We start from the raw sequence: 14660 nt of genomic DNA, 5'->3' as shown, positions 1-14660 counted from the left end.
TTTTTTTTTTTTTTTTTTTTTTTTTGTGATACAGACTCACTATGTAGCCTACAATGTCCTTGAATCTGCATCCCTCCTGCCCCTACCTCTCAAGTGCTGGCATTGCAGGAGTGTAACACAGTGTCTGGTACATGACAGTATTAAGCATGATATTAGGTATTCTTCTAATTCAAATATATATTGTATAAATTCACGTCATATGTAATATAACACTATTGACTCTATCAGGTTATCAAGTGTTAGATGGGCTTATTCACACATTTTTGGTATGCGTGTACTCTGCAACATACCCTTTTAAGAGTCCAAATCAAGGAATAAATAGCGGATAGCTTTATTTGACAAGAATTGAGTGACTCCAACCCAACCAACCCATGGAAGGTAGAGGTCTAGCCTAGTCTTAGTTTCCTGTGTACTAAACCTTCCAGTGAGCAGAGAGTCTGCATGCTCTTCCAGAGACCTGAACGAAGAGCTAATGTTATGAACAGGCACAGTTTTTCTGGTCTCTGCCACTGACACAGAGCTCATATTAAGATGGCATCTGAGTTGTGGCTGATGAAACCTCGTAAAATAATCAGGCCAATTTGGTCTGAAACATAAAATCAATCATGTTAAACGTTTATGATCCTCTAAAAATGAGATACAGAACACCCACAAAAGCCCACACAGACTGTATGCTACGTAGAAAAACCCAACGCTTGCTCAGACGTGACATTCAGACAGTCCCTAGCCACAAGACTACGGTGAAGAGACAGAAGGTAGACTATCGAGATAGAATTGATATCAGATTAAGAGTAAATTATAAAGGGAGATAAAACCATCAATTCAATTTTTATAGTGTTTTTATTCTGATAACTCTGGCAAAGTAATTTAGAATCCTTTGGCGTCTGTTGGGCTCTAAACCAATATTATTTTCAACATAATCTGATAAAGTACATATGATAACTTTTAAAAATCAAAGCAAAATTTGATTTTTAAAACACACATGCACAGATGAAGGCCTTGTGGAAATGGTGCTGGAGAAAAATCAACAGCCAAGTATAAAGTGTTTTACTGGCTATGAGTGCAGAAGATAACTGTTACAGAGTCCATGTCCTAGCCATGTTCTCTGAGGAAGTAAGTTTACCAAGGTGAATACCACCAAAGAACACACTCCCTGTCCATAGGGCACAACAGAGGGGAATGCCCAGCAGGCATCTACTGACGACAAATTACTCTGGTACAATGGAAGGCTCCAGAATTCCAGAATATATTCAAGAGCAGTGATGTCTGGTGTTTGACACCAGAAAGGAACTGGTGCCTGTACTCCTGTAAGAGTAAAACGCTGTGCAAAGTTTAGCCCGATTGCTCTTCCAGTAAAGCCATTGAACAACATGGCGTGGGAATCATAGGAGCACTACAAGAAAAGACTCAAGTGCAACACTATTGAATACAATTACACTTAGCATTTGTGATTAGGGCCACCGACCAGGTCAAGGCTGACTTTCTGCAATAATATTTATCAGAATGATATTTTGTTTTCTTGCTTGAATAGAACATAGTGCTTGTCCTCATTTCTTCAGAATTATTTTTCCTATTCACTGAGAAAAATCCCTGTACCATCACTTCTTTTCCATGTGCTTCCAAGGCCTTGTTGCTTTCATTAAGCTAGGCTCCAGGGACTCAGTGAGACCTCGAAGTTCTTGTGAATGACAACAGTTTTCTTTGAATTTCCCAACTATGACCTTCATAACAACATTTGCCCAAATACCACTAAGTAATAACCAAAATATCCATGAGGGAATCTTAAATGGAGATGAGAAAGAAAAGGAAATGAAGATGCTTAGAATACACAGAAATAAATTCCAGAAGCCCTCACTTTACACAGTTCTGACATGCATGGATTCCATGGTTTACCTATACACCTCAAGTCCTCCAAACACAGGTGGAAGTTTGATTACCAAAATGCAACATGTGAGTAATAACCAAAATATGCTTCCTGCTATATCTATAATCCAAAAATCACAATATAATATATATAGAAGCATCATCATGCCACAACTACTGGAGATTGTTGCTGACAGTCACCGCCTGCTGCTTCTTCAGTTCATGCCCAGACAGCCAAGTGTGTAGTTCTAGCTCCCCATCTCCCAGTAATAAACCCACAGGCCACTCTATAACGCATTACCAAAAACGGAAACTGGTCAAGAGATGTAGAAGAGCCAGGAAATGACAAGTGTGGATGCTGGCTGTGAAATCCAGATCATAGTGGAGTTCCAGAGGAGCCACTGTGGCAATGGTGACATTATCACAATGGAGGCCGCTCAACAGACAGCCCAGCAGCTCAGGGAAGGTGAACTCTAGGACATGAATGAAAAAGTAAGGGCCATGTAACAATGAGAACGTCCCTGAGGATAGGACTCTGGTAACCAAAAATTAAACAAGACATAACAACAAAAACATCAAATAAAAAATACACCACAGAACTCGGAGATGTTTCACTGAAAGTATGAAGATAAAATGTTGCAGGCTGACATGAACTAAGAAGGGAGCCTGACGATTTGCTTGCTCTATTCCTGTGATAGGGCAACACCAAAAGTGTCACTCAAACCTTACTATGACACTTTAAATACCGACTTTTTAATAGTCTGATTCGCCATGAAGTAATTACTAACTTTACTATTATTTCCATGTTCCAAAAACTAGGAAAGTTTTATATTTTCAAAAACTTTTGCCTAAGACAGGTTCTTGCCGTGTAGCTCTGCTTTGCCTGTACTAGCTCTGCAGTGCTAGGATCACAGGATGGCGCCGCCAACACAGCTTGTTTTGACAACATATTTTGAAGGCCACTGCATGACAGTAATTTTCCTTCCTATTATCAAGACTGTTTTGCAGAGCTCAGCTTCCATGGTCAGGTTCATGGTCACGCAGCTGAGTGCAAAGCAAAAGATCAGCTGTCTAGGACAAGGGTTAAAGGAAAGGAACAAAGAACAGATATGTCTGTACAAAGAACCCAGGACAACAGCCAGATCTTTATAGACAGCTGGGCCTGTCTGAACCACAGCAGCCTGGCAGAACCACAGCACCTGAGGGCACCCACCAGCCAGTTAAATGTATGAAGGAACTTTTGTTACCTCCGTGCACGTGAAGAACCCTGAAAATCAGCCAGAAGCCTGTGAACAACAGGACTGACTGGGTTGGGATCTGCCTTGCGGTTTCTACTACTGTGACCAAAAACAACTTGTGAAGGCAAGGGTTTATTGCAGCTTAGAAGTCTCAGGTCCCACCCTGTCTTCAGAGACATGGGTTTCTTTTCCCAGCAGAACAGATTTGCATGCAGTGCCAGAGAGACCACTGGGAGAGATGTCCTGTGGTAGAGTATGGACCAGGGTGGAAAGTTAAGAGGAACCAAAAACCCAGAACAGAAATCTCTTGGGTCTGCGTTACCATTAATGCACAACCTCACAAATGGGACAGCAGGTGAGAACCAAGGAGCCTTTTACAGGGTGGAAGGGACTGAGTGACTGACTGACTGACTCAGGTGAAGTACAAGATAGGCAGCTGTGCCATATTGATTGCACTGGGCGGCATGTGGCGGCCTCAGAGCCAGCAGGCATGGACATTCACTTCCACACCTCAAACCTTTAGCTCAGCGCTCCGCAGTCACCAGACATCCCGCCAATAGGTCTGGGCGGGGGGGATAAAAATCAACACGAGCCCAACATTCTGCTCTAGCACTAACAGCTGCACAAGTCAAAGTGGTACACTAGATACGCATCCAGCCTTCCAGCATACAAACTCAAAACAGGCAGAGAATCTAGTGGCTAACAGCACTGTCCAAAGCCAGGATTACCCAGAAACCACTGTGTGACTGTGAACAAACTGCCTGTCTCTTATCTTCGAAACAGGAACAACAAGAGTCAGGGCACTGACAGAGGCCCTGTGGGAAATGAATGAAGGAGAGCACTTGGCACAGCGAGTGGTCGCTCCTCAGAGCAAGAGCTCCACAAATATTCAGCCGCTACTATAACAACTCGAAGTGTGAGGCCTGTCTGGCTGAGTCAAATACAGAGGTTTGTCTTCCGCACGCCCACTGCCCACTCTTACCCCCCCCACCCCAAAGCTCCCCCTTTAAGATGAACCAAAATCAAATATTTCCCTTAAAAACAAGTTCATACATATACTCTTTGAAATGCAACTGGCATAATAAAAACATTGAAAAGAATGTCCAAGCTCACTAATACAACACTGATAATTGTTTTTCTTTCACATATCAAATTAGCGAAGGTTTCTAGATAACACTGTCGGGACCCTGAGATGAACGGGGACATTCTCTGAGTGGGAGAATGTAATTGAGGGGGTGGATCTGGAACACGCGGTGGTGGAGTTTATCTGTAGGCTTAAAATATCACTGCCGCCCAAAAGCCCATATACTTCCATCCGGTTCACAGTATCTCCTGATTCCCATTAAGACGAAGTTGAATAGGACATGACCCAGCCGTAAGAGGGGAACACAAACAGCCATGGCAACCCTCTGAAGACAACAGGACATGGGGATGCACAAATACACAACCTGGATGAGCACATTTACAGTCTCCTTTCATAGAAGGAAAACAGAAAAACCAGAGAAAGACAGAAAGGGAAGCTGGAAGGTTACTAGAATCAAACACAAACAATAAAAACAAAACAATCCTTCCTCCTAGCCTTCTAGACATAGAGCCACAGATGACTTATTTTCTCGATAGCTTCTTTATTAATTCATTCCATAGTCAGGAAAAAATCATTTGTTTTATTCTGTACAAATATGGGTGATCATAAAGAGAATCATTTCTGATCCATTCCACTGAAAATGGTGTTGCTAATGATGACATCACAACCAGGAAACTTCTGTCAACCCAAATTCAACAGCACTGCTGTGAAAACACTGTCTGATCCTTAAGCACTGTTTCCTGCCTGAGTCACGTGACTCAGTCCTGCCTGCCTGGCTCTGCCAATGTGGTTAAAAGCTTTCCTTAATGCCAGTGATTATGGGGCAGGGCATGAGGCCATATCAGTTCTTTCCTTACAATAAGAGGCTTTCTGGAAGTCTCAGGTAACTTCCAACAGCACCTCACTGTCGGGGAGGAAAGGGCTTGGGCGTCTCCTTGTTCTCCTCTTTTCCAGTTGCACACAAGCCAGGAACGTTGTCAGGTCACATCTGTCTTTACGCCTCACTGAGGACACACACAACCTCGCCCTTCCTGGGAAAGAACCTCATGAATGACCCAGCAGGCGTCCTCTGGAGTGCATCACTAGCCTGCGCCTCTCTAAAGGCTGCACGGCAAATTTAGTGAGCAGCGTTTTCTCCTCACCAGAAGACGTGTTCCCTGGTCTTCAGTGGCTACAGCAGGAGGCTCAGAGGGTGAGTAGATCTTATGTCTTAAACAAGTCTGAAAGTTTAGTCTGTCACCTCAGAACTTCAGAAACATAGTCGATCTCTCTTACTGCATTGGTATGGAAATACTGAGGAGAGATTGGCACATCCCTAGTGGAGTGCTATAGTATGTGGGTACAAGTCTGTGTAGATTAGCAGTTTACCCCATGATAATAATCCTAGACTGAGGCAAATCAGACACAGCATCAAGTTTGGCCTTCAGAGGTTTGGTTACATGGCTGTAAAAGCAAGATCACAGAGGACAACCCCCATCAGGGGCTGCAGAGCTGTACAAGGCACACAAACAGGCCTTTGTCTACAGAAGACAAGCTTACACCCGAGAAATGGGGCAGAGCATCCCAGGGCCCCAGAGCAGAGCAATCTGTCTTCACACTTAAGTAGCCTATGACCATCTCTTTACCAAATAAAACATTTGCAAAGAACCGTGTCACGGGACGTAAGGTGTTATAACTAACATTTCTACTCGTCCCTCCCACAGAGGTCTCAAAACTCCACTCACAACCAAACACCTTAAACTTAAATCCAAGCTGTAGCAAAATATGGGAGACAATATATGCTTTAACAAAACTGTACATAAACTGGTTATTCTTATACATACTAACATATTTCCCAGTGCAGGCTAGTCAGATAGACTATTCCACGGGCCATGCCGTAGAAATAACCATTGTATCACTAAAGCACACATGAAAAAAATCCATTTGAATACTTACTTAAAATACCGAATTTTCCCCAGAACAGGAGTATAGCCAAAATTGGGAAAATAACAATGAGGATCTTTTCATTTGGAGAAAACCATGACGCTGTGGAGAAAGAAAACAAAAACCATAATTAGTGTTTACCACACTCACTGCTAATGCTCTCAAATACATCCTTGTTACTCTAGTAGAAGATAGAAACAATTAAACCTGTGGGCCATGGTTTACACACACACACACACACACACACACACACACACACACACACACACACGCACAGAGGAAAAACACAGTTCATATGTGCAATTGTGTGCAGTCAAGGCTAACGTCTGCTGCCTTCCTCAACAGTTTTCCATCTTCTCTGAGTCAGGGTCTCTCCCAAACCTGGAGATCACTGATTAGACTGGGTCATGGACATTGAGCTACGGGGTCAGAGCCGGCTCCATGTCTCCAGTGCTGTGCTCTGGCCTTGTGTGTGGGTGCTGGGGATCACGTGTAATGCAAGGCCTTTACCCACTGATCTAGTCACCCGGTTCCACAGACCACAACATGTTATTTAGGAGGCCCCCAGCTCTGGACTTAGACACACGTCACTGCACTCCCCTGTCCTGGGCTCTGCGGAAGGGCAGGTGGCAGTGGAGAAGAGGATCTGGCCACACTACCATGTGGGAAAGTCAACTCTGACTCAAATCTTTGTGATGGCGGACAGTGGCTGAACACCTCCGTGCTTGAATGACACAGGCTTCATTTGTTGGACGATTTCTACTACTAATGAAAATTAAATATGTAAAGGCTTAAGGCACGTGCTCAGTAACTGTGAATGGCAGTTATCCTATGTTTGTTTGCTGAATACCTGTGTGTGCATAGTGCCAAAATCACCATTGAGGAACAGTAAATGTTCTTGTAAAGCCTGACTGGGGGACCAGGTGAAGGAGCTCTGGGGACTACTAGGCCCTTCTGCTAATGAAGAAAAACACAGGCGTCCCTAGCCTTTTCTCAAACTGACTCTCAAAGAGAAGCCTTAACTCACAAGGCAGAGACTTCAAAAGGACAGTTGTGTATAGATAGGAGGGACCTGAGGTTATGAAGGAAGCTGTTCAGGTACATACTAAGACTCCAAATAAGACCTGTTCAAAAGTTTTAAAAAGTGTTATGTCAGGCTATCATTGATAATCTCATACACTGGAGTTGTATGTATGAGAAATGCATGTTTTTCTCATAGCAAAGCCAAGTACACGTACTGGAAGAATTTCAAAGTTGCCTGCACAGGGATGTGTGCTAGTTAAAGGGCCCCCTTGCTCTTGGCTTCTGTCCTAAGCAAGCACTGACACTCTTCTGAGGTCAACCCCATGTAGGCCTTCTGCCCTTGGTGTCAATGTGGGAGTTCATGGGCTTTCATTCAAAATGACAGTTATGTGCTTCTTGCATTAAGCTTACAAACTAAATACTGGTGAAATGCTTATATTAATCTCCATAATGTAACAAATTTGTAAATTCTATCTTGGAGATATCAGTGTTTCAGAATCTAATGTTCTACTCTATTCACAGTAGATTCAACATATTTGCTGTTGAAGATAACACATATCCCAAATCAGCAGGTGAAAAGAACCCGATTTTCTTAAAAATGCAATTAATCAATTAATTAATCAATTCCCTGTGCACATGCATGTGTATGTTATTGGATTCTCCCCTTCTACCATGTGTCCCAGGGATTGGGTTCACGTAGTTGGCTCTGGCAGTATCTTTCCCTGCTGAGCCATCTCCATACCCCACACTAAATTAAAATGTCTCTCAGTCCTGCAGGACGGAGTACAGGATCACAGGGAAGCTGACTTGTCAGAAGGTCACAGCCTCCATGATGCATGAGAGAGAACCAAGCGACTGACAAGCACTACCCTGGGTTCAGTTTCACTCGTCACATTTGAAGTCGAAACGGAGAACTGACCAAAGGAAGGTGCCCAGAGTACGGATCTAGCAGCATCAGACAAGAAGTTGCGAGAACAGTGACAGCCCTCCCAGCACAGCAAGTCCCAGCTGGACTGAAGGAAGACGTGAACTGTGACCTCAGCAGATCCCTGGGAAGTAAGGTGTCTCTGTGCACCAAGCAGTTAGGTAGCAAGCTGGAATGGTCACAAGCAAGCAGCCTGACACAAGAGGAATCAGGAATGAGCTGCTGAGACAGTCAATGACTACTCAAGGACTAGAAGATTCTATGAAGAAATAATGAGAAATGAAAGAGGACAGTTCAATGACAGGAAGAAAGCAATACACAGCAAAAAATAGAACGGTCTAAGAGTCTCAGTCGGAACATGTAAGAATCTCCCGGGGGGGTTGATGCAAACCTCACACACTTTGCCCTCATTACCACACCAAAATGTTAGCATGTTCCCTGGTGGTGAGGATGGGGGGTGCTGACGGGGAGGAAGCCTACTACCCTCTGTTTAAAATGACTGTTGCTGGATTTCTGCTGGAGTCTAGCTCCTGTAGGTGGCATGAAGGTGTCATCTTTCTCTAGTCTCTGATGCTCGGGAAATGCTGAGTCACTGAATTGGACATTTAAAAAAAAATCAATGGAACTGACTCAATTGAGCCAGGTATGGTGGTGGTACACTTCAAAAGGTTGAGGTAGGAGAATCATGAGTTCAAGGCCAGCCTGAACTATATAGCTAGAGCCTGTCAAAAGAATGCTAGGGGAAAACCTCCAATGTTTTATATAAACCCACTTAGATGTCCATTAAGCTACTGATTTACGGGAGTGTCAGGTACCATTAACTCTTCCTCCCCAAGGGGAGTGAAAGACTAGGCACTTCTCTCAGATCCATTTCAGCTCTGACTTTCTACAGCATTAAGGAAATTAATTAAGCATAAAATGATCTAAGAACAGTATCTCAGTATTGGGAAAGATACTCCAAGGGCATTCACTTTGATTCCGCCCAAGCCCTGACCGACAACTCGCCCCTCACGCTCACAAGCTCCCATTCCTCATCAGGAAGATGACACCCAGGAAGATGGACTTATTACTAAAAAGACAGAAATGATACTGAGGAAGGTGTGGTAAGTGTTTAACCCTTGCTTCCAATCTGTTATTGACACCCAGGATGCCACTTCTGCAAAAAGGATCTGGCTAAAGGGGTGAAGGGACCACTCCTCTTCCTCAAATACGTTTGCAGCATACATACACATATACTTTAAGTGAAATTTCCCTTCTGGCCTGATAATGCTCTCCACAAAGGACATAGACTACGTATCAAAAGCACCAACACCAGGCATAAGGATCCCTCTTTTGAGTTGTTGGTAAAAGTTGTTTAAGAGACTCCCCGAAACATTCTGGGCTACTGCTGTTTTATGTGATTTCTTCCCAGAGGTGGAAGGTGAGACCCTATTGCTGAAGACATTATGAACTTCAGACACAGGGCTTAGAGGACCTGGGCTGGATCTGGCCTGGAAGCCTCCTCCCTGAGGTTAACTCTCATGGTACTAGAAGGTGCCTGCAAGCTTCCAAAGGAGGGAAGCAACTGATTCTTGATACCCATGAACCACTACAACATGGCAAATAATCCTAGGGGTACAATAGGGGCATGTATACCTTGGTGGTAAGCGAAAGCTCTTTAAATGTAGCTCAGAATGAGGGAAATGCTGCCTGTACTGGAAACCTACCCAACTATACAGGGCTAGAGGAGCCCTGGATCTTCTGTGAATCTACAATCCACTTTACTAAACTAGTGTAAGCTCTGAAAACACTCTAATATCTATCCTTATATACAGATATAAGGGATCTCACTTCTAATTACAGAAACTTTTCTTTGCAACAGAGATCACCATGAAAATCACAGCTGGTCAAAATGCAGAAAACAAGAGGTCATGTGATGGATGCTCAGTCCCAACAGATGCATCTAAACACAATTCCTGTGTGTAAGCCTAGTATTACTGCTAAAGTGGGTATCGAAAGATTTTTAAAAGCCAGAGAAACAGGCAGTTTTCTGTGAGAGTGTGTTTCATAGAAACTATAAAGAGACTACACCCATGAAGTCTCATCAACATGGCGGCCTAAACAATGGCAACACCATTGGACATGCTAACCCCAAAGTTAAAGTTCATGGAAAAGCTCACAGAACTGGTGTAGGAGGTCCTTCTGTATTTGTGTTGCTTCATTGGTTATTAAAGAAACTGCCTTGGCCTAGTTGATAGGGCAGACCTCAGGTAGGCTGGGAAGACAGAACAGAATTCTGGGAGGAAGAAGGCGGTGTGGCAGACACCATGGTTTTCCTGCCCAAGACGGACACTGGTTAGACTCATGCAGGTAAGCCACAGTCAAGTGGCGATACACACTAATGGAGATGGGTTAAACTGATATGTGAGAGTTAGCCAATAAAAGGCTGGAGATAATGGGCCAGGCAGTATTTGAATTATACAATTTCCATGTGGTTATTTCGGGGGTTAAGCTAGCCGGGTGGCAGGATGCAGCCCGCTTTCTCCTCGTTACATGGAACCACAGCTGCAGACGAAGAACTGGCAACTAGAGAATGCTGAGGGTGAGTGGGAGAAATAGCCTTCTCCAGAGGAGAGTTCCTCAATTGGTCATAGTCTATAAATAAGTTCTATATATTAGAACTATATATTAGAAGGATTCAGTAAGATAAAGAGTCCCTTTTCCTGGCTTTGCACATGAGCAGGACCACATTGCAAAGATTAGGTGAACCTGCAGGAGTGGAGAGAAGACCCTCCTGGCAGACACCAGCAAAATCAGGACCTCAGTCTCACTACATCAAGGAGCTGAATTCTGCATCAATTATGTGAGCTTGCAACAGGATCACAAAATCCCAACGAAAACATACTGTGATCAATATCTTCTTTTAGTCATAACTGAGCATAGGGCAATAGTCACATTATGATCAGAACTAATAAATGTGGATGGCTTGAAATTTCAGAGCCGATGGCAATTTGCTATCCAGCACCACAAAAACTAACAAAAGAACCCTGCAGAACCTTCATGGCATCACTGTGAACCGAGTTTATAGCAGGATGATGACAAGAGAATTGACAGCAGTGTTAAGCTGATCTTTAAACACAAAATCCAAATAGCTTAAGTCCTTAGAATAAATTAATTATTCTTACTCTTCTGTACCACTGATAACAGAAGTATTAATAACTAATTTTAAGTATTACCATTTACATATGTATATAATATTTTCATAGAAATCATGGATTGTGCTATTTTTCAAACCAGGGATATCTAGGTTAAAATCCTGGACGTGTGATTGACCTTGGACACATTACTTGACTCTCATTTGTTTTCCGTACTGAGAAGAGATAACACCTACATCTGTGTCCTAGAGTTCTGAGAAAAGCTCAGCACATGACATTAATAATGCATCTGGGGTGCACTCAGATAAGCGGGAGGTCACTCCACTTTAGCTGTCTGTTCTGCAAGCACTTCCTATAACTTTGGAGCAGCATCTTTCTCATCATGGAATGCACACTGCTCGCCACAGCACCTGACCCACAGTCAGTGCCCAACAAATCTTCGTGAAGGAGAAATCTTACTTCTAACTCTGACATTCCTGTGATGGAGATGGCACCCTCATTTTTTTCTGATAAAAATTTAAGAACCAAAGATTCCGAGAGTGTGTGACCACTGAATGCTCAGCCGAAAATGGGACACTGTATCACCATCTCCAAAACTCAGAAACTAGCACTGAAGAGGGAACAAAGGTAATGTACGGGTCTGAGGACAGGGCCTGGTATTGTGGCGAGCTGTCTTCTATGCACGACAGGGCCATTGTTCTATTGAACTCACAGCAGCTATGATTCCATGCACAAGATCGGCACAAGATTGGAGCGTCGGAGAATGTGCAGGTAGTTAACGGCTGCTGGAGTTGGGGGAGAGACTTTTCTGTGGTATTGTGTCACATCCTTGCATGACCTCAGGGACTTGACTTGACTGGGGTGGCAGGAGAAAGAAGAAAACACAAACACACGGAGACAGACAGACAGACAAAGACGCTGGGGTTGGGTGGAATGGGCTCTCTGGTGGAGAAACCTCAGGACTCTGGAAGCTCAGAATGTTTGCTTTATGCAGTTGAATAAGAAGGCAAGGATATTATGTACAACTAAACAAGGAGGCAAGCATATTACACACAACGAAACAAGGAATCTGCGCCATTACATACAGATAAACAAGGGGTAGGTTTAGCTAATCTGGGTAGGAGCAGTTTCCCTAGGGGAGCAATCTTCAGGCTGTAATATACCAGGGGGAGAGCCGAAAGCTAAGGTGGACATTTTCTGCACACACTTTCGGCATCCGCACATGGCCAGATGAAGGCTTTGCCATTACTCTGAGCTTCACACCCCCCTCCCCCAGGGGTGGAGGAAAGCTCTGTCATTGTCCTATGTGTCTGAGGCTATGGACCTTGATATGGCCATGACCATGTCAACAGCACACCTTCACTCAAGACTTCATCACTAAGGTGTGCACTACACCGCACAGTGTAGTCACTGTCAGGTCGTTCCTGCTCTTGTAAATAAGCCATCACTAATATTTCTATAAGCAACCCTAATAAAAGTCATTGGATCACATACACATACTAAAAGAGGACATGAACGTGGATGGGAGGCTACTCGGAACGGAGAACGGAGATCAGTGGAACTGGGATGACAGGGAGGATAATGGGGGTGAATATACATGACTGAAAACATGAGAATGAAACCCACTATTACAATATATAAATAGTATGTGTTTAGTATATACATTAAATATGTATTTTAAAGATATACACACACACATAAATAAATTAAAAATAGATATTGAGGACCAGGTGAGCTGATTCTCTTTTTTTTTGGGGGGGGGGGATGATGACATATAAAAACAAAAAGCTCTCTCTAAACTCAAATCCTGAGGTCATATAGTGTTTACAGATAGTCAGGCCCCTTGCTCCAAAGCAACCAATAGTCACCATTTCCTATGTTCTACTGAGTGGAATTCAATTACATCCTGGACAATTTCTATTTCTCATTTATGCTTACATTTCCAAAAAAAAGCACAACAGTAAAAATGATTTCTAATACCGAAATCTCCAAGTCCACAAAATCAGTATCATTGTAATAATAAACATATATTCTCTCCCAAATAATTTTGAATGCCAAGGTTTATTTTATTGACTTCTTCCTGCACTCAAAAACAGCTCCAAGAACAAAGAAACAACCTACAAGATGGGAGAATATCTTTTGCAAGTATATACTGGACAGGGAATTCTCACCTAGAACCTATAAATAATTCTAAAAATTAAACATTAAAAAGTGCCCAATTCGCCGGGCGGTGGTGGCGCACGCCTTTAATCCCAGCACTCGGGAGGCAGAGGCAGGCGGATCTCTGTGAGTTCGAGACCAGCCTGGTCTACAAGAGCTAGTTCCAGGACAGGCTCCAAAACCACAGAGAAACCCTGTCTCGAAAAAAACCAAAAAAAAAAAAAAAGTGCCCAATTCATCTAGTCAAGAAATGGGCTAGTGAACTGAACAGAGACTTCTCAGAAAGAGAAGTCACCCAATCAACAAATCATCCAAACCAACCACTTAGCAAATGAGCTTCTGACTCCAACAGTTTTCAGACAGAGAACAACAAAAAAATCCAAGAACATTCAAAGAAATGTTAAATATCTTTGGCTTCGAGATTCCTTCTCATTCTAGCAGAACGGCTACCATTAGGAAAACAAACAACAAAGCTGGTAAGGATGTAAGGGAAATGGAGCCTTTATACACTGTGGGGGAGTACAATGCTGTCACGGGCACAATGGAAACCAAATGTCCCTCCAGAAACTAAAAGTAGAACTAATATAAGATCTGTCTATACCAGTCCTAAGGAAACCTGAAGGATTTTTGTACTCACAATAACCAAGCTGAGGAAGTAGCGTGCATGTTCACCAATGGATATAAATGTGTGTGTGTGTGTTTACGTCTGTACAAACAAAATGGAGTTTTAATCAGCTGTAAGGAAGAATAAAATTATGACATCTGTAGGAAATTAGATAGAACTGGGGATCATTATGTTAAGTGAAAAAAGCCATACTCTTTTGTTTTACACAAATCATATATATTTGAAAACAATAAATATGTATATATAAAACATGAAAACAGAAAAGACTATGAAAAGGGAGAAACAGGTCTAAAGGGAGGGAGAGGCAGGAAAATGAGGCTATGGTGAAATATATGTGACATGAAAGCAGAAATGGAGACCAACTATGGAAAAGAAATGGACCAGCAAGAGGAGGTTGAGATCAGAGGAGAACAATAAGGGGACAAATAAGAACAAAATTAAAGGTAAAGATCCTCCTGTCTGGGATTAAAGGTGTGTGCCACCACCATTTGGTTAACATAAAAAGTTTTATAGAAGAAACCTTGTGAAACCTAGAGAATGAAATAGACATCCCAACCCAAGAGGCATGTAGAATTCCAAGCAGACGTGACCAGAGAACAGCTTCTCCATGATATATCATAGTCAAGATGTCAAAAGTATGAGTGATGAAACAATACTAAAAGTGGTACGAGAAAAACACCGCCTA

General features: G+C 42.9%; 1 protein-coding gene across 3 annotated transcripts in view; it reads right to left on the bottom strand.

Moving 5' to 3' along the window:
• Cd47 (CD47 molecule) overlaps nt 1–14660 on the bottom strand; it is a 55056-nt gene that overhangs the window by 21542 nt on the left and 18854 nt on the right. For all 3 annotated transcript variants that reach the window (XM_026786223.1, XM_026786225.1, XM_005345048.3), the window contains one exon: nt 6121–6210. In XM_026786223.1, coding sequence (XP_026642024.1) covers nt 6121–6210 — 90 coding nt within the window. The remainder of the gene's footprint in view (nt 1–6120; nt 6211–14660) is intronic.

Source organism: Microtus ochrogaster, chromosome 2 (assembly GCF_000317375.1).
Source record: "Microtus ochrogaster isolate Prairie Vole_2 chromosome 2, MicOch1.0, whole genome shotgun sequence".
Classification (NCBI taxonomy): Eukaryota; Metazoa; Chordata; class Mammalia; order Rodentia; family Cricetidae; genus Microtus; species Microtus ochrogaster.
Note: the sequence above shows the minus strand (reverse complement) of the source record. Positions and strands in the feature narration are given on the sequence as shown.